Raw genomic sequence first — 22,771 nt, 5'->3', positions numbered from 1 at the left:
AGCTAATGGGAGCATATACCTTAAATAAATCAGTTTGGACCACCCTAGCACACATACATCGCAAGTTCGAAACAGCGAATTACAAAAAGCAAAGCATACCATTTCCAGATTCAAACAATTCCACTGCGACTTTTGAGGCTCAGATACTTTCAGCAGCGGTTTCTTTGGTAAAAGCGATCAATTTCGTTTTCCTCACAAATTATTGCTATAAAATTGATGTCTTCGGTAAAAATGAATGTTCACCGCGCAGAATTTGTCTTTTGTCTTGCAGAGAGATTTGACGTAAACGAGCATTCATAACATTTATTTCCATGACTAAACCGTTTGATCATAAGTACGTATTGTTTTGGATTTAATTTACGGTTGTTCTTGTGTGTTGCTCTTACATTTAGTTCACAGACGCTCGTCACAAGTGTATGGGCACAAGCAGCAGCAGCCGAGTAATAAATAAGAAACTGCTCACGGAGTGAATTACGATGTAAATAAAAAAAGAATTTGGATAAGAACGATGGTGAAGAGAGACCGCGATGTCAGAAGCACTTGTAACAATACGATTTCTTTTATTCATGATCGACTAAGCCATTGTGAAGCCGTAAAGAGACGCTGTAAGACGATTCGAAACGAAATAGAGTGGCAATGACGAATCGTGCGAAAAAAGCAGCAGCAAAAAACAGCAGCAACGATATAGTATGTAGAATCGCATGAACTCAAAAAGTATGTTACGGGCCTTTTTTCCTCTCTCTCTCTCTCTCTCTCTCTCTCTCTCTCTCTCTCTTTCTCGATTGCCCAATTTAGTGTTCATGATTCATGGCTTATGTACCGTTGGATAGTTGGCTGTTTGCTACTTGCTGCTTGTTTGCTACGTGGAACGCTTGAATTGGCATATAGATCCATACACATCATCATAAATGGATTCAATGAAATATTACGTACGAACGAGAATGCTAAATAAATTCTTTGTTGCATTGTTGCAATATCGAATCGGTCAGAATAAACCGAAATGCCAAAACCAACGTAGTTTTTTCTTTCTACCACTCGTACGTCAAATAATTGTTTTTCGAACGTGCCTGTGAAGAGGCTGACCCAATTTACTTTTCTACTCACTTCGTTTCGAAATTCGTGAACGTGTTCCCTTTTTCTTCGACCAAGAGACGAACAGAGCTGATTGAGACGTTTTTTATTTTACAATTTACTAGAAGGTCAGAGGCACGATCGATTGTTGCGGTGATGAAAATATCAATCCAATTGAGGAGAGAAAAAAAATAACATGAAAGGTGATGAACTGCCGAGGCAGAAGCCATTCAAAATACTCAATACCACATGGATTAATCGAAATCAAATCGTTTCTGCTTGGTCGCACCGCAGCCACGGTTTATAATGCAGTGGGAATTCAGAAATGTCATAGTAATATCCCTTCTCCATCGAGTCATGTTTTGTGTGTGAGAGCTCCCATTTGCCACTACCTGTTGCTTCGAATTATTGTTCTCGCTTATGGCTATGAAAATGATTCCATATTGTTCGAATGGTGGTGATTAGCATTCCATTTGTGAGTTAAGCACCGTTGTCGAGAAATCAGTTATTCTGCGGCTAGACAATAATTCAGCCGACTCAAGCTAATGGGCAACGCCATTCAATTTTCACATTATTGTCATTGTTGTCATTTGCTCGCCGGTTTCTGTCGCCGTCGTTCAATTCCAATGGAATTTAAATTGAATTCGTCTAATTGCATTCCAGTAATCGGTATTAATTGCACACAAAATTTTCATGAACCGTAAGTTTGACATTGTGAAACAATTGAAACAAACGCACTTCAGGCTAAATCCGAAACCAACTTACTGGAATTTTATTAATTTTTTGCTTTTTTCGTATTTATTCATTCAATTTACTGTGTAAAATAGTTACATTCCGTTTTTGTGTTAATAATTTTTTTCTCTTCTTTTATTTTTTCTCTTAATTAAAATTCAAGGTAATTCTCTCAAATTCTCTGGAATTCCGTTCGCACGTCGCTTACCGTGTGTGTGTGTGTGTTTATGTATAGATGTGTATGTGCCTCGTTTGGATGAGCGTGTATGAGGTTTTTTTTTTCATGTAAATTAAACGCATTTCAGAGCGTGTGTCGAAGTGATATTTTTTGTGCAGTCGCGCTTTGTTTCGTTCTTTTCATTTCGTGCAATTTGATAGAAGCGATGAATTCGTGTATGGTTTTTTCGTTTTGTTGTCGTCGTCGACGTCGTCAAGTTTGTGAACGAGAGATAAACGGATAAGTTGCCGGCCCGATTGAGTCGAGATTTCCGCGAATGTGATGTTTATTCATGCAAATCACATATTGTCACCGAACTGGTTTACGAATGTATTGAATATTTTATCATTGGCTTCGTGCCCTTTCTCATTCATACCAACAACTACAGCTACGGACGTAAAACGCGCACTCATCTCTCTCTCTCTCTCTCTCTCTCTCTCTCTCTCTCTTCCTCTCGGCCAACAAAGATTTTAGCTGATTAGCACTTTGTGGTCGATTTTATTTAATTATTATCAATTCAGTGTTGACTGAAAATTCGAAAGCTCGTGTATTTTATTTTAGCTTGTTGCTTTGTAGAAATTAGTAGTCTGCCTTCAAACTTCCGTGCAAATGATGCATAGAATATTCAACAGAATAACATACAGTTTTAGCGTCACTTGAATATTAAAATACACACTTTACGCTTCACAAGTTGCGGGAGACCTGAAGTCTTTGAGCAAATATTTATTTGTGTTATTTGAAAAGCCTAGTGCGTCCAACAATTAAGGAGAAGAGAGAAAAACGTCGTAAACACCATTCATCAGATAGCAGCAGGTTGTTACTCTATGAATTTTAAGGAGTGGTTTCTGCCGTCAACGTTCAGATTGGACGACGGCTTTTTTTTCTATCTCAATTGACATTGTGACTAAAACAAAAGAAAATGGAATTTATACATAATGTATCGCGTTTTATGCATCGGTAGTTAGTCATTTCACATACAATCGAAAATGGTCAGAAAGAGAAATATTTCAAGTCAAGATAACTTGACGGTGGAAGAAAATTTTTTTTTACAGATTTTTTAAAATCTGAGTCATGGAATTATCTGCTCCTTTGGTATATGAAACATCCGGAACGCAACTGAAACACATTCGCGACACATTCCACTTGGCAACGTCATAATATAACTTCGTCAATTAACACAATCTAAAAATAATTTTTTGTGTAAACCGAGTGAGAGAGATAGAGAGAGAGCGAAAAACCGGTTTGTTTTTGTCAATCGAAGTAAAACAAAATCCAAAAATTCCTTTTATGAATATGTATGTATTTTGGAGTGCTTCAAAAACAACCAGCAAACTCAAAAGAATCGGATTTTCGAAATTGGATCATCGTTCGGTGTGTATCCAAGAAAAAAAAAATGACTTGCAAGTCACACATCAAATCGATGATGAATTCCAAGAAATAAGTACAGTCACATCAAGTAACACAGATTCAAATTTATACATAGAGATCTACACGGTAAAAACACAAGCGACAGCACAGACATGGCGAAATTCAATTTGACTTGTGGTTATTATTGCATCAGGAATGAATAAATGTATATGCAAAATGTCAGTAATAAAAAGTGAGCAAAGCAAATTGATATAAATTAATCGTCGTAGCGTTTAGCTGAGCTCGCGCGACTGGAAAAAAAAATCTATTTTCGTGTATAGATTTACCGAAGAAATATTATATTCATAAATCCGTTTGTGCTCATTAACAAGCAATCGAAAAATGTACAACAATATTAAGTAAAATTCACATCATTCCGACAAACCGCAATTATTTTTAATTTGCTGTTGGTAATGGAAGTGGGTTGCAGGTCAATAAAAGCTATTGTGTCGGCAGTTTGTTAACTGATTTTGTAATTAAAACCCAGGTATGAATTGTCTGACGATGCATACAGCGGATTTATGAATTCAAATTGAATAAATGTGTATGCATATACGTATTGAAGGGACTATCTACAAAATGTGTTTGCTATATAAAGACTGTCGTATCGATTTGTTCTGTTCTATGTCAATTAAATAATATTTTCCAAGATATCGAAAAAAAATAACTTTGTTCGACGAAGGCACAATTTCATTTTAGCGCTATGAATCCGCACACGTTTACGTCAAATGCTTGAAAACACCTGTTTAAACTCTGAAAATCCACGCGGTTCATGTTATGAAAACAAGCTACTTTTACTATTTGAAAGAGCCACTTGCTCCGTCTTATGCATTGTTTATGTCTTTTACTGTATTTATCTTTCTTTTGCTTCGGCGTGACGTTCAAATTGAGTGGGGAGGTTTAGATTAAAGTTATCTTAGTACGATTCTTTGTCAGAACATACGGTATCGTTTGTACGAAGCTGGCGCGAAGCACGTTGCCTTCTGGACGAAAGAGTGGTGGATGATGGGTGGTGGAAGTGGTAATACATACAAACCACGTGCTCGCTTCGGATCTATTGATCATCTGGTTGATAATTGAGTGTGCTTTTTGGAGCGATTCCATTCATGAAATGTTCATTCATCATTGAATGAAATCGAAAACGGCTGCATTCCATGTTGCCACAAACGATAGTCATGCAATTAATTTCCCGGTTCGTTATCGTCACTTTTCCCTAATATATTCGTTCAGTGGAATCGATTGTTGTGTTGTGTGCTTTGCGCATTCTTTTCAACACGTGTACGTACGAATCGAACACCAAAACATTACCAAATGGGTGTATACATTTTTCAAACAACATTTTTTTATGCTAATTAATCGAACAAAAAGCTGAAGATATCGCTTCTATTCATAACATTAAAGCGAAAATCATGGATTATTTCAAGGTATGTTGAAGAAAAATTTGTTCATGAAACGAATTGATAATCAAAGTTCATTGGCCATCGCACATCGATTCGCTGACTCACGGCACAATTTTCGAATTCACATTTTGTTTTGTTAACTGAATGAAAAAGAAAACAACCAAATGAAAACACATTGCTTTGAAAAGCAAGTTTATTTTGTGCATTTGTGTGCTCCTCTCATTCTCTCTTTCTCTCCCTACTCACTCGTTGTATGTTGCCAGTTTATCCTTCCACTTTTCAGCGTGAGTATCGAGTATGGTGGTGTTCATGTTTGACATTCCCTACTCCAGTTCTTTGCGAACCGAATGAAATACATAGAAAGCAGTTTTTTAAAAGGGACTAACACCGAACCAAATGAATTGAATACGCTGCTACGCACATCGTACATCCATGACAGCCAGCCCTACTCTATAATAAATGACATAAAATATTTTACCCTCGCCTCTGTGTCTGAGTCAGTTCAGTTACCATAGCATTTTCCCTTCGGTGTCTCTGAATGTGTTTTTTGCCACTGAAAATAGCACCAGAGTCGAACTGAACATCCATATAACCGGCATAGCGGCACAACGAACCATTCGCACCGTGTGTATATTTCGATACGAGTTTTTCTTTCCTGTTATTTATTTTTGTTGTTCTTAGCAACGACTAGTTGTATGTTCTCAATAGAAAGCCCTCATTTTGAAAATCATGCAAGTTTCAATTAGCATCTTTACCAAACATCAAATGTATATTGCCAGCTGTATGATGTATCTTGACCAAGTGATTAGTCACAAACTGGAGGACTGACAAAGTTGTTGAATTTAAAAAAAAACTCATTAGTTAAAGTTTGCACACAAAAAACAAAACTTCAAGTAAACCGAATCGTTCGAGATGAACGGTGAGAGCGCGTACTGTAGTTGGTTTGCATAAATACTTCATATGTGCTCAACTTTGGACAGAGGAATTATTTGTTTGTATGAATAATATATATAAAATCCGGTTACTCATTGGCATCGCTTAAAATACAAAAGCGTTGCAACTTTTATGCTCATTTTTATCGCTGATACTGAAATGAATCTTTTCAAAATGTATACGCAAAACGTGTGGAAAGGAGGAAAATGAATAAACGGTTGGATTTATTGCTTTTTGCTGATCAACATAATGCACAACCGTTGAATGTAATGGACTTTTTTTTTCGTATGCATCGTTTGGCCGTGCGCCTGCAACGGAAAACGTCATCAAAATTTATTACCGCCTCTTAATCGTTGAAAATACGTCGCTCATTTGCATATGAAAACACAGAAGCGGATATTTATCGAATAGACTACTTTTCACTTGGATTGAAGAAAAATGTTAAAAATGTTCGGTTTATTTTCTTCAAACACAAACTATTCCAATTGCTTCATCCATTTTCGTTGTGAGTCATGTATATGATTGTATAAAATCGATACAATGTAGCGGAGACTAGATTCCGTTCAAGGAACGAATCGTTTGAAAATTAGCATATAATAATCTGTAATTATTATCTGTGAAAAATGGCATTACATAAATCAAATTGCGAATCAACAGCTCAACAGCACATCGCAAACGCCACTTTTGTGTGGCGAAAAAATGAAGTTGCTCCAGTTTTCCGACTCGTCATTATTCGATACAATGAATCCCTACCGAAACACACATATAACGACAACGGATAAGAGTAAGGGTAAAATGGCAACGACATGAATGATGGTGGTGGTACGGTGGTGGTGGAGGAACGTTTTACACAAAGAGGGTGAAAAAAGCAGTCTCATTCAATCCTCTTCTACAATACATTCAGCGGTTGTGGCACAACAAATGCCACTCAAACACTATGGAAACTTTTCCCGAAGAAATGTTCATGCTGCTGTTGCTGAGGAAATTCCTCTTTTTTTTCCACCGCCTTCTTCAGAGTCTTAGGAGAAAAATCATCGGTTACACGTTGAAAAGTAAAAGTGACTGCTAGTCAATGGAATTAGGAGCGAAAGTTGTGTGCGAATACATTTATGATGAAAAAGAATGGGAAGAGATAATAAAGTGAGTCGCATCATCCCACCACAGACGAGAGAAGTGGGAGAGAAAGAGATAGAGAAAAACCCCCACTCGATTAGTAAATACGTTAAAACGGTAGAGTGTGACTTTTATGTGTATGTATTTACACGTTGACAGCATGCTCTGGAAAAACCGACAAACAAACAAACAAACGAATAAAACAATAAATAAAAACAAAGCGCACAATTTTTGTGAATGAATTGGCCAATAATTCTTGCGGTGTATTGCTACTATTTTTACAATGATTTGATAAAGTTGATAAATTAGATCGAAGCGCATTTTGATTTCATTGTCACTGACGCGCTACAATCAACAATAATCGTCGTCGTCGTCATCGTCGTCGATACACACATGCCAAGTTTTACAAGTAAATCAACAAATTTGAATCACACTTCAAGTGAGTTTAGCACATGTAGATAAACAAATGTGAATTAAGGCCACTTACTTGTTTAAATTATAGACGAGCCAGCTAGTTTGTTTGAATTTTTGATGAGTATTACAATGTCTTTATATTCACGTCTCTCTCTCTCTGTGTGTGTGTGTGTGTGTGTTTCAACCTTTTTTCCATGGAAATTATTTCATACACAATTCTCTTTCGACACTATACAAACGAATTATGTTCTTTCGTCACTCGAAAAAATAATTCAGCCGTAATTCCGCTCACAACAAATACTTGTTTTTCTCTCTGCTAATGGCAAATTATCGTCACAAATCCATTCGTTGCCACTTTGTACGACCGATTCATTTTCATTCTCTGACTGAATATTCGATATAGTACCGATATTTTTAGTTAAATTCACATTTTCATTCGCTGCTTAAGTTCCACTCGATTTCAATAAACTACTTCAAATAAAGGCGTTATCAAAATTAATTTCAAACAAATCACGGCATAAATTGCAAATCAAACTGAAGTTCTTGTTTTAGCCAAGCACAATATGATTTATGGGATTTGAAAAACCCGAAAATATCGTGGAAACGAAAAAAATGTCGCAAGTAAATTGTACTCACACGCACACTAAACGAACATTACACATTATAGGAGAATGCACACTTTTTATTAGTAAATATATTAGAATTTGATGTGTTTTTTCTCTCTTCATTTGCTGTTGCTGCTTGTGTGTACACAACTATTGACGACAATGCAACATATATACATATTGAAAATACAAGTTTTTTTTTCATTCGTATGTTTGCTCTCTTTCTTGACTTGACGATTCGTTATTCGGATTGCGCTTCGCTCACACTCACACCAAGCGCAACACAATCAAACCGTCACTATTGTTGGAACCATGCTCAGGAGCGCGCATACGAATGTTGTAGTAAATATGGGATGATTGTATGTGTGCGTACTCCTAATTTTCACATGTATGCCAGTTTTGTCAAATTTAGGTTCCGTTCCGCGTCTATCCATGAACTATGTTATTTCAAACGCAAACCATAATCGTTAAGATAAACATCGTAAATGGTGATAAAATTTCAATTGCCATTTATCCATTTTTGCTTTTATTTCTATTTGTACTTACTCATTCCCACAAGTACACTTTCAACAGAAATGATTCATAGGTATGCCAAACGAAAATTATTTCGGTTTAAATACATATAATATATTTGGATATTGGGACGATGTATCACTTGAAAATGAACACCAAATTTCTCAGAAATTCAGACAAAATTTTCAATTTTGGCTGTAGTTGATAGTTGTTTAAGCAGTTCATTTAATTTATCGATGGATCAAATTACATTTTTTCAATGTTGATGGAATGAAATTGAGTGTTGGGAATTGACTCTAAAAAGTGATGCAATGAATAGAATGGAAAATCAAAGCATCATTGAAATACAACAACCATTGTTTTCTAAAATCTTTGGTTTGTTCAATATCATAACGGTGTTTCATAATGTAACTTTCATTTTGGTCTTTCAACGGCTTTTCCAAAACGAAAAAATAGGATTTTTCAAAAGCTAAAATGGAAATGGCATGAAAGTTCTGGTCCAGTTCAATTTGTATTGAGGTGAATAGCACGTATACGTTCTCGCAATTCCAAAGGACACAATAATATAATTTACAAATTCAAATCCAAACTAAACAAAGCGCCAAATTAAGAAATGATGAATTTTCACTTGGTATGCCGCGATATCGTATTTCAAATCCGAATGGGTTTGAAGCATGTACATTCTGTAGAAAGTGAGTGCAATAACATCGTTGAACTGAAAATAAATGACAAATTTCCCCTCAAACCACAGCTCAAGAATGGCCAACACAAATGGAATGTATGAGACCTGTTAGAAAATATCGTCAAACGTTCGTAATAAATAAAACAAACTAATTGGATGTAGCGAGAGTATGTTCGCTGACAGCTGCGAACCATTGACAATTGACAATTCATGTGTTTATTTCATGCGTATTTTATATAATATCCATACTTTGTTTTCCGAAACGTTCCCAATTGTGTTGAAAACGTAAAGGCAACACAATTGACACATTCGTGTAGTTATTTTTTTTATGGCTTTGTAGTGAAAAGTATATTTTTGTGTGTCACAACAGGACGTGTCTGCAATTTAATGCAAATTAACCTCATTCAATCGTGAAGATCTAGACAAAGCGTGTGGCATATCAATATAAAAATCGATTGTAAATTTTCGTGGTCAGCAGCTGTGTTATCAGTGAAATTTAATTGGACTAAATAAAGGCAAATCTAAGTGCAACGCATTAGCATTGAGACTTGGAAAAATTTTATAATGATGTCGTAACAACGCAAAACGATATCACAAATGAACTTTTTCGCAATTTTCATTTGTGTATTTTCTTGAAAGGACAAGTGAAATCAAAACAAACCATTTAAAAAGACATTTTTTTCCAATTAGTGACCTATCCGCACATCTCTCGATACACGAAACAAAGAAAACAAACACGTCATTTTTATCGGACAAACGTAGCTCTGTATATTTTGCGTGAGCATCAAGAAAACTATTGTCAAAATGTCAGATCGTAGTAATGCATCATCACCATCGCCGTCGGTGCAACAGCCACTAGTCAAAATCGGACACTACACGCTCGGAGCAACACTAGGAACGGGCACATTTGGCAAGGTGAAAATTGGCGAACATCAACTGACCAAACATAAAGTGGCCGTTAAGATCTTGAATCGACAGAAAATTCGATCGCTTGATGTCGTTGGGAAAATTCGACGGGAGATTCAAAATCTCAAATTATTCCGACATCCACACATCATTAAATTGTATCAGGTGATTTCAACTCCAACGGACATTTTTATGATTATGGAGTACGTAAGTGGCGGCGAACTGTTCGATTACATCGTAAAGAATGGAAAACTACAAGAACACGAAGCACGACGATTTTTCCAACAAATTATTTCGGGCGTTGACTATTGCCATCGACATATGATCGTACATCGTGATTTAAAACCAGAAAATCTCCTGCTCGATCACAATCGTCACGTAAAAATTGCGGATTTTGGTTTGAGTAATATGATGTTGGATGGCGAGTTTTTGCGTACTTCTTGTGGTTCGCCCAACTATGCGGCACCCGAGGTCATTTCTGGAAAATTGTACGCTGGCCCAGAAGTCGATATCTGGTCATGTGGTGTCATCCTCTACGCTTTGCTGTGTGGTACATTGCCGTTTGATGATGAACACGTCCCGACGCTCTTTCGGAAAATAAAATCTGGCATCTTCGCTATCCCGGAGTATTTAAATAAAAATGTGATTAGCTTGCTGTGTCAGATGTTACAAGTGGATCCATTGAAACGAGCGACCATCGAAGAAATCAAGAAGCACGATTGGTTCCAACGTGACTTGCCGAATTATTTGTTCCCGTCATCGATCGAAAACGATAGTAACATCGTCGATACACTGGCCGTGGCCGAAGTTTGCATTAAATTCGGTGTCAAAGAAGTCGAAGTGCACAATGCATTGCTGAGCGGCGATCGCCACGATCAATTGGCCATTGCCTATCACTTGATTATCGACAATAAGCGCTTCGCCGATGAGGCGGCCAAATCGGAAATGGAAAACTTCTACGTTGTACCACCATCGAGTCCACCACCAACCCATTACAGTCCGAATAACACAATTGACAAATCATCGGGTAGCGATGGATCACCAGCCTCATTTCGACACCCAGAACGAATCGCACCACTACGCGAACGTGCAGCAGCAATGAATAATTCACTTTCCGGTGGCCCGAATCCACCCACCGCAGGTCCAATTGGCAACGAAAAAATGCGCGGAACCCCAGTTAAACGAGCCAAATGGCATCTGGGCATTCGATCGCAAAGCAAACCCAACGACATCATGCTCGAAGTATATCGGGCAATGAAGGCCTTAGACTATGAATGGAAAATTATCAATCCGTACCATGTGCGAGTGCGGCGTGTAAACAAATCGGAAGGAAAACACGACGTGAAAATGTCATTGCAATTGTATCAAGTCGACGCAAAAAGCTATCTATTGGATTTCAAATCGCTGACAAACGAAGAAGTCGAGCAGGGCGACGATGTCATTATGGACAATGCAACGCCACCGAACGCAATGGGAATACCGGTGATGCCACAACAGCCAACCGGCCATCACACAATGGAATTCTTCGAAATGTGCGCCGCTCTAATCATTCAGCTCGCTAGATGAATCAGCAACGCGCATCAAAAGAAACCAATTTTGCTTACAATCAACGAAGAATGTCATTTTAAATGGCACTATTAGTAAAAATACAATAATAGCTTTCACGCATAGACCATAGAGCTTAGGGATTAGGATTGAAAATGAACTTGAATACGAGTATTGTACAATTTTTAACTTTTTGATTTTAATTTTTAAACAAACTTTACTTTGCCCCTATTTTTTATTGAATATTTTATTATCATTGAAATTGTTGTACTATTTTCTTTTCTCTTCTTTGTTATTGTTTTTTTTATATTAGTTGATACGCTAGATCTTGCACTACATTGATTTTGAAAGAAAAGTTGAAAAAAAATATGTTCTGTTCCCAAGACGCTTGAAAAGAATTCTTGAACAAACAACACAATTGTAAATTAATTTATTTGGATAAATGGCTTTTTTTCTCTCCCATTATGTCTTCTCAAAAATCACTTCAAATTTTCTAATTTTTTTTTCCATCAAATGATATTTTTGAAGAACAACTAAAAATAAGATTTGAATTGTAAAATAAAAAACAAGAAATTCACATGAAAAAGTCAGTTAAATGTTTGAATCATAATAAAAATATCGGCTTTAAAAGTGAACACACAAAGTCAGTTGGTTTTCATATATGAACAATTTATTTTATTGTACGAGCTCATTACATCATGGATCGTTAAAGGAGAGTCATTAATTGATTTTAATTGAAATAAACACTTATGATCCAATTATAATTAATCAATTGGCGGCCATTTCAAGGCAACATCAGATGCTGATTCAATCAGGAAATTTCGATACTCTTTGAGAAGATCTGCAAAATTGAAAAAAAAAAATCCTCAATTAGTTCATATCGAATGCAAAAAAGTTGATATGTTTATAAAGTGGTACGTACAAAATTGGTCTTTCTTCCAAATGTCTAGAATTCTCTGTTTATTATTCACTTGATGTCTGATCAATGCATTGACAAAACCTAGAATATGTGGTGTATTTTGTGCCCACAATTTCACAATATTCTTCGGAGACGACCGCAACAATTTCACATTTGCTTTTAGCTGTGTGAATATCTCACCGCTCAAGAAAAACATGGCAAAATGTCTGAAATCAACAGAAAAAATTAAGTTAACACACAAAAAATCGATAGTAACCCAATAAATCAACAACTCACTTGAACACCAATTCATTGATTGGCATTTCGATTTCAGCGACAGGAATTTCCCATCCTGAATGGCCAAATGTTGCTTCACAGTGACAATAAATTTTACCATTATTCGGATTGTATTTTGGCGCTGGCGTTTCCTTGATGGATTTTATATTGCATAATGGATTTGCGTAGATTAAAAGCCAATCCGATTCGATGGCGGTAACTCCTCTCATATACATTTTGGTTGTGTCTCCGTTTTGAATTTCGTAAATCTCTTGATACACCACCCACTCTGGTCGACTGTTACGGAGAACGGATGATGAATGCAAGAATACCGGCTCTTCCATGTCATGCCGTTTATATGCATATTTAAATTTTCTTCGCTCATCTTTATCAGCAATTTCATCTTGCGGAATCAATCGAGCCACTTGGTCGGCCATTCCCGACAGTAAAATTTGGCGAAGTAATTTTGCCTGTACATCCGTTGGTGGTTTCAACTTTGGATCCACATTCAATTCAACATCTGGCATATTCAAATTAATTTCATTTGTCAGTTGAATGCGTAGTTTTCGGATTTCTGTAACGGCTTTTGTACGCAGTCCATTGTCTCGACAGAATACATCCAGTTTGCCCGTTGAATGTGCATATTCAGCTGCACCCACAGCTCGAAGCAAAACACATGGATCGCCAAGTAATAATGAATTGCCTTCTCCTGCCCACTGCTTCCGCTTTGCCGTCCATTTTGACTTTTTCAAAACTTGTTCATCGTCTTCAGCGGTCACTTCAATCAACACCTCTTGCACGGATAACGCAGCCACCAAGCAAACCGTGTATGGCAAGAGATTGTGTTGATGACTCAAGGCCAACATTTTCCCGAAGCGAGGTGCTACTGGGAAGACTGATATGGCCTTTCCCAGTGATGTAATGCGAGTGAGTGTTTCGTCAGTCGTGTTTGAAGCGCGTTCCAATGCACCCAACAGCATCAATTTTTGCTCGGCAACTTTCAATTGAATCAAATCGGGTGGCGAAGGAAATGGAAAATTAACAACTTTATCTATTCCCATACATTTCATTTGTAGCATGAGATCTTCAACCGGTTTCTTTTGGATATCGGGAACAGCGAACTCAACAAAATCATCGTTGTATTTGGCACTTGAGTACAATCGATAGCAATGACCCGCTGCAGTACGGCCAGCACGACCAGCACGTTGATTTGCCGCTGCTTTACTAGCAAAATTCACCACAAATGCACTAACTCCCGTTACTTTGTCGTATAAACGGGTTTTCTGTCGACCCGAATCTACAACATACTTGATGTTCGGTATTGTGAGTGAAGTTTCCGCAACATTCGTACTCACAATGCACAGACGAGTGCCTTCGGGCGGTGGCTCGAACACCATTTGCTGTTTATACGATGGCAACAATGAATAAAGTGGCAATACCCAAAGCGGTTGAGATGCTTTCAACGCTGTCATATGCTCCAAATTGGTATCACTGCCCAATTCAGAGTCGCTCTCCCCACCCACATCACTGTTCATCTCGAATAGATCGGCTTCCGTATCGTCTGATGGCAGTTTGTATTCATCCAAATTCACTTTTGGAATGGCCATTTGTGCAGCAAGTTTCTTTTTGGATTTTTTCACATCTCGAATAGCTCGTCGTATATTGAACTCATCTTCGGAGTCGTCATTCTCCGAGTTTTTTGGCTTCGCAGCTTCTTGTTTTGCCCTCTTCGATTCATCTTTTGTCTTTGGCAGTGGTTTATATGGAAACGCTTTTCTCAACTTACGTACCAAATTGTTCACCTCTTGTTGACCAGTTAAAAAAACTAGAATTCCGCCTTCAGGTAGCTTTGTGTGAATCTTGAGCGTTTTGTTATAGGCTTCCTTGACATAATCGTCAGCCGTGTATTTGTTAAAGTGTATTGTTACCGGGAATTGACGTGTTTCCACACTCAATACGGGCGGAGGTACTTTGAATAGTTGCTTATTTTTTGTGAAATCTTCGACTCGAAGTGTGGCAGACATAATGATCAATTTTAATGGATTTCCTCGCTTCTGGCGTAACGGAACAATTCGCGATAAAAGACCAACTAAAATATCCGTATAAACACTTCGCTCGTGAGCTTCATCCAGAATAATGACAGAATACTTGTTCAACGTGAAGTCCGACTCGATTTCTTTCAGCAAAACACCATCGGTCATGAATTTGATTTTAGTGCTTTCGGTTGTGTTACCTTCAAAACGAATTAAATAGGAAACGATATCGGAAGATAGATTCATTTCGTGTGCGACACGCTTCGACATCGATATAGCAGCCACACGACGAGGCTCAGTTACGCCAATCATTTTCTTCTCCGCATACCCGGCTTCGTACAGAAATTGTGGCACTTGTGTGGTTTTACCACTTCCTGTTTAAAGATAAGAAGAAAGATTTGAATTGAGAATATTTTGTTTGAATAATTGCCGGGGCTGAGCCCCACCTGGAATTTTTTTACGCTACGGCGCTGGCGACAACGCAAAAAACTCTACTATTTTACACATTTCTATGACTTTCATAGACGTGTTATTCTAAAAAAAACAATTTTATTCTAATAATCCAACCTGTTTCCCCTGCTAAAATCACGATATTATTTTCATTTATCGCTTCCATGATGACTTGTTCTTCACCTAGAATTGGCAATTGCAACCGAGCAGCCTGCACTTCGGATGTACGATCCACGGCGATGTATACAACTGGTTTACGTTCAACTGCAGCTGTCTTGTGTTTAGAATTCGCTTTGTTCTCTTTTTCATTCTTTTTGCCTTTTTCCGTCGTCTCCACAGTTTCTACATCTTCTTTGTCAGCGTTTCCAGTAGTTTGGTCTTCAACTTTCCAATCTTTGTTGGAACCATTTTTCTCGCTTTGTGAATTAGTTTCAGCATTTTTTTCCGCTTCATTCTCATTTTGGTCTTTGTCATCATCATTATCTCCTTCTTCCCCTTCTACTTCTTCACTTTCATCCTCACTAGAGCTCAATACCTCAGTTCCAATCACATTCAAATCACGTTGTGCCGCATTTTCATCGTCGTCATCATCATCATCCTTATTATATCTGCCGATTTGAAAAAGAGAAACGTTTACGAAATTAGCGAAATTCGGTTAACGATTGTCCATTCAATTAGAAATTAGAAAACAGTACAAACCCATGTAAAAGAGCCAATCTCTCCTTGCGCTTCTTTCCGGCGATGCTACTCCATCGTTTCTGTTCCTTGTCATTGCTGTCATCAACTTCAGCTAATTTTAATACATTATTCAAGTCGCCAACTTGCATAAACTTCTTCACACCCTTCGTTTGGACACTGACAATTGATGTTAATTTTTTCAAATCATTTGCCGGCAACTGGACTGTTGCCAATTTCTCAAGCAACTCCGATCGCTACAAATCAAATTCATATTAGTTTTCCTGCTATTAAACCCAAAAAATTGGATTATAGTTCCAACGAATAACTTACGCCTTCTTTTTTCTTCTTCTTCTCCACAATTTTCTCCAGATTTTTGCGTTGTTTCTTTGAAAGAATGCGGGTCACATGCTTCTGCTCTGGCTTTTTTATTTTCGTTTCTCGTTTCTTCGATGGTAAGACCAGTGCATTCGATTGATCGTATCCATATTCATCAGCCGCACCATTTATCTCCAGTTTAATCTATGGTTACCGAAACAAAACTAGTGAAACAGCCGCATCATAATTTCTATATAACAACCTACCTTTTTCGTTTCAGTGTTATCCACGATAACATCATTCACTTGCCGACCCTTCACATTGTGTCTTCGTTTACCCATTTTGATGGTTCAAATTGAATTTCATCGAATAATATTTAAATTAAATTTCAAAAAGCACTACACCGTGTTGCCGTCAAACTGTAAACAAATTTTCTGCTTGCTTTCCACACGTGTTACGGAGACAGAGACGAACTGTCAAACCGCACACATGTGTTGGTATGTGCTTGAAATGTCAAAAATTTTGTATTCTCTCATTTTTTTCACTCTCTTTCTCTTGTTTCATGTTCTGCTTAGCGTTGCCAACCTAACAGTCACAGTCATTTCATTCTCTTTTGTGCAGTGTGATATTCCATTTGGCTCTTAGTCACAATTTAAAAAATTCAATAAAAAATCTATCAAAATGGTGCGTAAAATAGAAAAAAGTTTATAAATTGTGAAATTTATTACAAATATTATTCGATTAAATGCAATTGAATGGGTTTGGATTGAATATCCGTGGAAAAAGATGAGAATAATGACGCCGGGTGTGATTGTTCTATTTGCTTCTACCGTAGCACGTGAATAGTTTTGTGTGTTCTACATAGGAGTCACGTATTTCTCGACCATTCCAAAAATCCTATCAAAATTTTTGCATGAAGAGATTTATCGACAGCGCAAAATGTTTGAAAAATTTCAACTTCCAATTGTAGACCAAATTTTTGAATAAAAAATATAAATCGCAAATGAAAATTCTGGAAAAAAAGTGTGGTTATAAACGATTCAGTGTCAAATTCACGAACAAACCCACGGCAGATCGATTTATGACTCATTCAATAGCAACCATTGTTTCTAATGTTACTGAGATTTTTACAAAAGAAGATTAGATCACCCTTGATTTATGTAAATGATTATTTAATTTTTTGTCATTTAGGAAGTTGCATTGAATCCAATTCGTATATTGAAAAATGAGGCATACGAAGAGAAAGCCGAAATCGCTCGGTTGTCATCGTTTGTCGGTGCAATTGCAATTGGTGATTTGGTGAAGAGCACACTGGGCCCAAAGGGAATGGATAAAATCTTGTACTCATCGGGTCGGAATGCTGGTCAAGTGGAAGTGACCAATGATGGTGCCACAATTTTGAAAGCTGTCGGTGTGGATAATCCAGCTGCAAAAATCCTTGTCGATATGTCACGTGTGCAAGACGATGAAGTCGGCGATGGCACCACATCAGTCACAGTGCTCGCCTCTGAATTGTTGCGCGAAGCCGAAAAGTTGATTGAAAAGAAATTACATCCACAAACAATCATTGCTGGTTATCGTTTGGCTGCCGATGTGGCTCGTGATGCATTGACCAAATTCGCACAAGACAATTCTAAAGATGAAGCCGCATTCAAAGCGGATCTGTTAAACATCGCTCGCACCACATTGAGCTCGAAAATTTTGTGCCAGCACAAAGAGTGAGTATTTGAACTGAAATCATAGGCTTGTAAATCAATATACATATTGATTCCATATTCTAAATTGATTGGAATTTTGTTTCTGTTTATAGTTTCTTTGCAAATTTGGCTGTCGACGCTGTACTTCGTCTTAAGGGATCTGGTGAATTGAGCGCAATCCAAATCATCAAGAAGAGTGGCGGTGTGTTGGAAGACTCATTTCTCGATGAAGGTTTCTTATTGGACAAACGACCCGGTGTACATCAACCAAAACGCATTGAAAATGCCAAAATCTTGATCGCCAATACACCGATGGACACAGACAAAATCAAAGTGTTCGGTTCATCAATCAAGGTCGATTCAATGGCCAAGATTGCCGACTTGGAAATGGCCGAAAAGGAAAAAATGAAAGACAAAGTCAACAAAATTTTGAATCACAAATGTAACGTTTTCATCAATCGTCAGTTGATCTACAACTATCCAGAACAATTGTTTGCCGATGCTGGTGTCATGGCAATTGAACACGCTGACTTTGATGGAATCGAACGTTTGGCCTTGGTCACCGGCGGTGAAATCGTTTCAACGTTCGAATGCCCGGATCAAGTGAAATTGGGTAGTTGTGACCTCATCGAACAAGTGATGATCGGAGAAGATACTTTGATTCGTTTCAGCGGCGTTGCTTTGGGTGAAGCCTGTACCATTGTTATCCGTGGTGCCACACAACAAATCATCGATGAGGCCGAACGTTCATTGCACGACGCACTTTGCGTATTGGCTGCTACTGTCAAGGAATCACACATCATCTACGGAGGTGGTTGCTCAGAAACTTTGATGGCCGTCGCCGTTTCAAAGGTTGCCACCGAAACCGCTGGAAAGGAATCAATCGCTATGGAGTCATTTGCACGTATGTATTAGACAGCAATTTATTCAAGTTTTCTATAAAATGTAGATTTTTAATACAATAAATGTCTGGTATTTCAGATGCTTTGTTGCAATTGCCAACCATAATCGCCGACAACGCCGGTTATGATTCAGCTGCTTTGGTTGCTGAATTACGGGCCGCTCACGTTCAGGGCAAACATTCTTCCGGTTTGAGCATGGACGAGGGCAAAGTGGACTGCATGAAGAAATTGGGCATTACCGAATCATTCGTCGTTAAGCGTCAAGTATTAGTTTCGGCGACCGAAGCAGCTGAAATGATTCTCCGAGTGGATAACATCATCCGAGCTGCTCCACGCAAACGGGTCCAGGACCGTGGAATGTGCTAAACATCGATCAAATTAACCTCTAGCGCTTATCACAGTTACTCTCACTCATTCTTAATTTCACTTGTCTATTAATTTAACCTCTTTCAATCGATGCATTTTACTACACTATTTCAAAAATAAAGAAAATAACGGCATTTATGCTATTTTTCTGAACATGGGAACGCTTTAATTAATACGCAAACACAAAAAAAAACACGATTATAAACAATACTATCGAATAAATAACATTTTCAACAAGAAATCTAAACAGGCAAATCTTGATTTGATATTGCAGGTGAGAATAAAGAACAAAGTTGTGGCTTATAAGGCAATTTTAAGGCTTCTGGTCATCTGTTGAATCTCATTAGATGGACCTCAATGTCAATGTGCGTCTTTTTAAACAATTACTCGTTGCTTATGTCTGTTCGGGCGGACTTCAAGAGCTCGTTCAATCTGTTGAATTGGAATGAGATAAAAGTGAACAATTATAATCTTTAAGATCGTAATTTGAAAGATCAGTTTACCTCTGATAATCTTCATCATCGTTGCTGAACTCGTTACTATTTTTGTACTTGATCTTTTGAATCTCTCTCACAATGTGTGCCCAGCGTTCTTTGTATATCATTTTCGACTTTCTCATTTTCTCAAGCTCATCGCTCAAAAGGTTCTTATTTGAAAAAAATGAACAAAGTAAGCTTAAATAAAAATATGTACGTAGAGTTGCCTTCAAAAATCATCACTTACAACGTATTCCTTCAATTCGTTGATTTGCTCTTGGGTACTATCATCCGTACTGCTCCCTATTTGCACCTCTTTTTCCAGCACTTTCATTTTAGCTTTCAACTTCTTATTCTCAGTTTTTAATTGATCTCGCTCCAATTCAATCTCTTTGAGTATTTTTTCTTCATTTTTCTGTTTGATAAAGTTTTCCTTTTCCATTTGCAATATTTTGCCGTTGAGAGAGTCGATCTTTTTAGCATAACATCGTTCCAAATCACTCTTAGTTTTCAAAAGTGTCTGCTCATATTCGATATCACTCCGATTTCGTTCTTTGAACATATTGTGCGCCTCCTCAAGCGTCTGCGTCAGCCGATCACAATGGTCCATTTTCTTCTGTAACTTCAACTCTTGTTCACGTCGTTTACGTTGCCATTCGTTCGATAATTGTGTCAGATGGGCAATTTCATGTCGCTTCAATTCAGCTAAAAATTCTTGCCGTTGAACCTGTTTCCATTCCTCCAGCTCCTCAATCATTCGGTATGCTAGATTTTCATCTGGAAATACATTGGTCAGCTGTTGGTTTTTCTGCTGTTGCCGCGCTTTGAGAGTGGCATCGGTATTGAAATTCAAACCTAACTCTTCGGTTTGCACGGATATGTGAGCCATTGCGATTTGTTCACTTTGCTCGCTCTCCAATAGAACGATCCCCTTTGTTTTCTCTTGAGTTAAAATATTATGGTTATCAAGTTCGGCAGACGCATGAACACCTCGAGGCCCTTTCAGAGTTAATAGGCACGGTTTTGATTTGATCAGCTCGAATAGTTGATCTGGATGTGTTGTGAAACACAAACGTAAGTGCATATCTTCAAAGGATAATTGATCAATCACAATGTCACTGATTTCAAGGTTACGAATGACCGTCGATGCATCGGCGGCAGGATGCTGCAAACTGAAAGAAATATATTATATTAATAATAGACTATGTGTGTGTGTGTGTTTTACTCACCTCAATTGCCAAATTCCTGGAAATGGTCGCTTGTTGAAAGAACAATCCAATAGCGATAGCGTATAAGCAAATGTCTTTGGAATGGTCATGGTTGCATCGCCCGTGTATTTTTCTCTGATATTCTCGAGATTTATCACTTCTTTTTCATCGATTTGATCGACAGGTGCTGCATTTGGTGCAGTGGATACGGAAGCAATTTTATTGAAGCTCGGCGAGTGCAATGTAGTATAAGGAAGCAATAAGCTAGTTGGGCTAGCCGGTTTGTCGCTACTGTATGGAATCAATTTCAAACTAAAACTATAGTGGAGATTGGATTCGTTATCTTCATTTTCACTGGTTGGGAAAACAATTGTGGAATAACTATCAAATTGATATGTAAAATTCTTTGCACTGAATATCTCTTGGAATGACTCAACGGAAGCAGGTAGCGTGGATAGACTATCACCAAAAGTCAAGTGGGTTGCACCTGATTGAAAAATGAGAAATTGTTCAAAATATTTATTCAAAACGACAAAGAAAATATCTCAAGCAACCATTGGCAAATAGAAGTTAATGTTTTCGTAGTCTCATTTCATAACAATCAATGCTTGACACTAATTCAACGCTTCAAATTTGCATTCGTGATTGAGTGAAATATTTTCAAAAACACCACTTTGGTTTTAATTTTGTTTGAGTTCGATACATACCCTTAAAGTTATTTTCATGCGATGCCAAAATAATTGGAAGTGAAAAAATATTGCGAAAGTAAAGAATAAGATCATTCAAAGATGACTTGAGTTTCAAAGAAACGATTTGATCGATATGAAATTGTTTATCCTCGAAATTTTTGCTGAGCTCAATTTTATGTTGATCGAAAAACATGTAAACCAAGTCAACTTTTTCATCCAAATGATCACACTGATCGATATGCTTCAGACAAATATCCACTTTGAACTCATGTTGCCCACTATTCTCAATTCCACCGAGGCTAATCTCATTTTCGCCAAGTTTTTGAATATTTAAATTAGCGTCAGATCTCAGAATATCAACGTCTAACTCTGTATTTTCACCATCATTCATGGGAGATTCATCTTGCACCAACTGGGAAAAACGTACAGAAGAATAGTGATGTTACCACTAAATAACTCGGAATATTTGTATAAAATTTACCATTTTTTCATGATCATTGAGTATCTCATCTTTATCACCGATCGTAACACTCAACAGGAGCTCTGGTTTATGCGTCTTGTTATCTTGTGATACGCCATGTAATTTATACCAATGTGGCTTCATCATACCCGTTTTACGGCTACTGCAATAGGGGATCGTACGCAATGGGATCAACACAAAACCAATTTCATCTCGCCGACTTTCATTCACTTGGAAAAAGCACTCCAACTTGATTGGTTGATTTTCTTCCTTCATTCTAAACACACAATTCATAGTATCAATCATTTGTCTCAATTGTACAGGACAACAAAGAGGCAACACAATTTTAGCGCTAATTCTACTGAATCAATGTTTTTCTATCTACTTCATATATCCGCATTACCGTTTAATGGCTTCTTTGTTTGTAGACCAAATCAGGTTGTTTTTAAACGAGGCCTTCACTTCGCCAGGGACAACAGCATCCGTTTCAAGGATATTACCGCCCAAATTTGCTTTGATAATAATCGCATATTTGCGTGAGTCAAAGCCAGTGCCTACGAAAAAGGATATCACATTTTAAAATTACAATTGATTCAATCACTTATTCAATTTTCAATACAACCTTCAATTACGCTCAGAATTATTGCTAAACTATCGCCATCACTTTCACCCATTCTGTTGTATTCATAAAGGGAAAAATTTCAAACAAATTCCAAAACAGAAAAAAAATGTCTGTTTAGTTTGTTTTCTTCTCATGTTTTGACAATTAAACCATTGCATTATGT

The 22,771-nt window shown here is 37.5% G+C and overlaps 5 protein-coding genes across 7 annotated transcripts in view; 2 read left to right on the top strand and 3 right to left on the bottom strand.

Annotated features, from left to right (window-relative positions):
- Positions 1–8,175, bottom strand: part of LOC129575618 (uncharacterized) — a 15,465-nt gene extending 7,290 nt beyond the window's left edge. The window contains exon 1 of one of the 3 annotated variants that reach the window (XM_055459701.1): positions 7,361–8,175. The gene's annotated coding sequence lies outside the window, so the exon portion shown is untranslated. The remainder of the gene's footprint in view (positions 1–7,360) is intronic. The other 2 variants (XM_055459788.1, XM_055459963.1) reach the window with 2 other exon arrangements.
- On the top strand, positions 2,540–19,394 carry LOC129575942 (T-complex protein 1 subunit beta). The gene is made up of 5 exons (XM_055460230.1): positions 2,540–2,833; positions 16,764–16,872; positions 17,380–17,906; positions 17,999–18,789; positions 18,867–19,394. Exons 2-5 carry the CDS (start codon positions 16,870–16,872, stop codon positions 19,151–19,153), a joined length of 1,608 nt encoding a protein of 535 aa, XP_055316205.1. The 5' UTR covers positions 2,540–2,833; positions 16,764–16,869; the 3' UTR covers positions 19,154–19,394.
- LOC129575881 (5'-AMP-activated protein kinase catalytic subunit alpha-2) lies at positions 8,001–12,181 on the top strand. The gene has a single exon (XM_055460102.1). The coding sequence runs from the start codon at positions 9,892–9,894 to the stop codon at positions 11,557–11,559; it is 1,668 nt and encodes a 555-aa protein (XP_055316077.1). The 5' UTR covers positions 8,001–9,891; the 3' UTR covers positions 11,560–12,181.
- On the bottom strand, positions 12,187–16,684 carry LOC129575440 (probable ATP-dependent RNA helicase kurz). The gene is made up of 7 exons (XM_055459125.1): positions 16,455–16,684; positions 16,204–16,392; positions 15,895–16,127; positions 15,313–15,803; positions 12,734–15,119; positions 12,461–12,663; positions 12,187–12,379 (listed from the first exon to the last, which is right to left on the bottom strand). Exons 1-7 carry the CDS (start codon positions 16,527–16,529, stop codon positions 12,303–12,305), a joined length of 3,654 nt encoding a protein of 1,217 aa, XP_055315100.1. The 5' UTR covers positions 16,530–16,684; the 3' UTR covers positions 12,187–12,302.
- LOC129575496 (centrosomal protein of 120 kDa-like) lies at positions 19,288–22,771 on the bottom strand. The gene is made up of 8 exons (XM_055459262.1): positions 22,609–22,771; positions 22,390–22,540; positions 22,008–22,263; positions 21,545–21,938; positions 20,859–21,324; positions 19,877–20,801; positions 19,657–19,799; positions 19,288–19,585 (listed from the first exon to the last, which is right to left on the bottom strand). Exons 1-8 carry the CDS (start codon positions 22,658–22,660, stop codon positions 19,537–19,539), a joined length of 2,436 nt encoding a protein of 811 aa, XP_055315237.1. The 5' UTR covers positions 22,661–22,771; the 3' UTR covers positions 19,288–19,536.

The sequence above is a fragment of the Sitodiplosis mosellana genome, unplaced genomic scaffold, assembly GCF_009176505.1.
Source record: "Sitodiplosis mosellana isolate CC-2019 unplaced genomic scaffold, AAFC_SMos_1.0 Smas_scaffold_1, whole genome shotgun sequence".
Taxonomy (NCBI): domain Eukaryota; kingdom Metazoa; phylum Arthropoda; class Insecta; order Diptera; family Cecidomyiidae; genus Sitodiplosis; species Sitodiplosis mosellana.
Note: the sequence above shows the minus strand (reverse complement) of the source record. Positions and strands in the feature narration are given on the sequence as shown.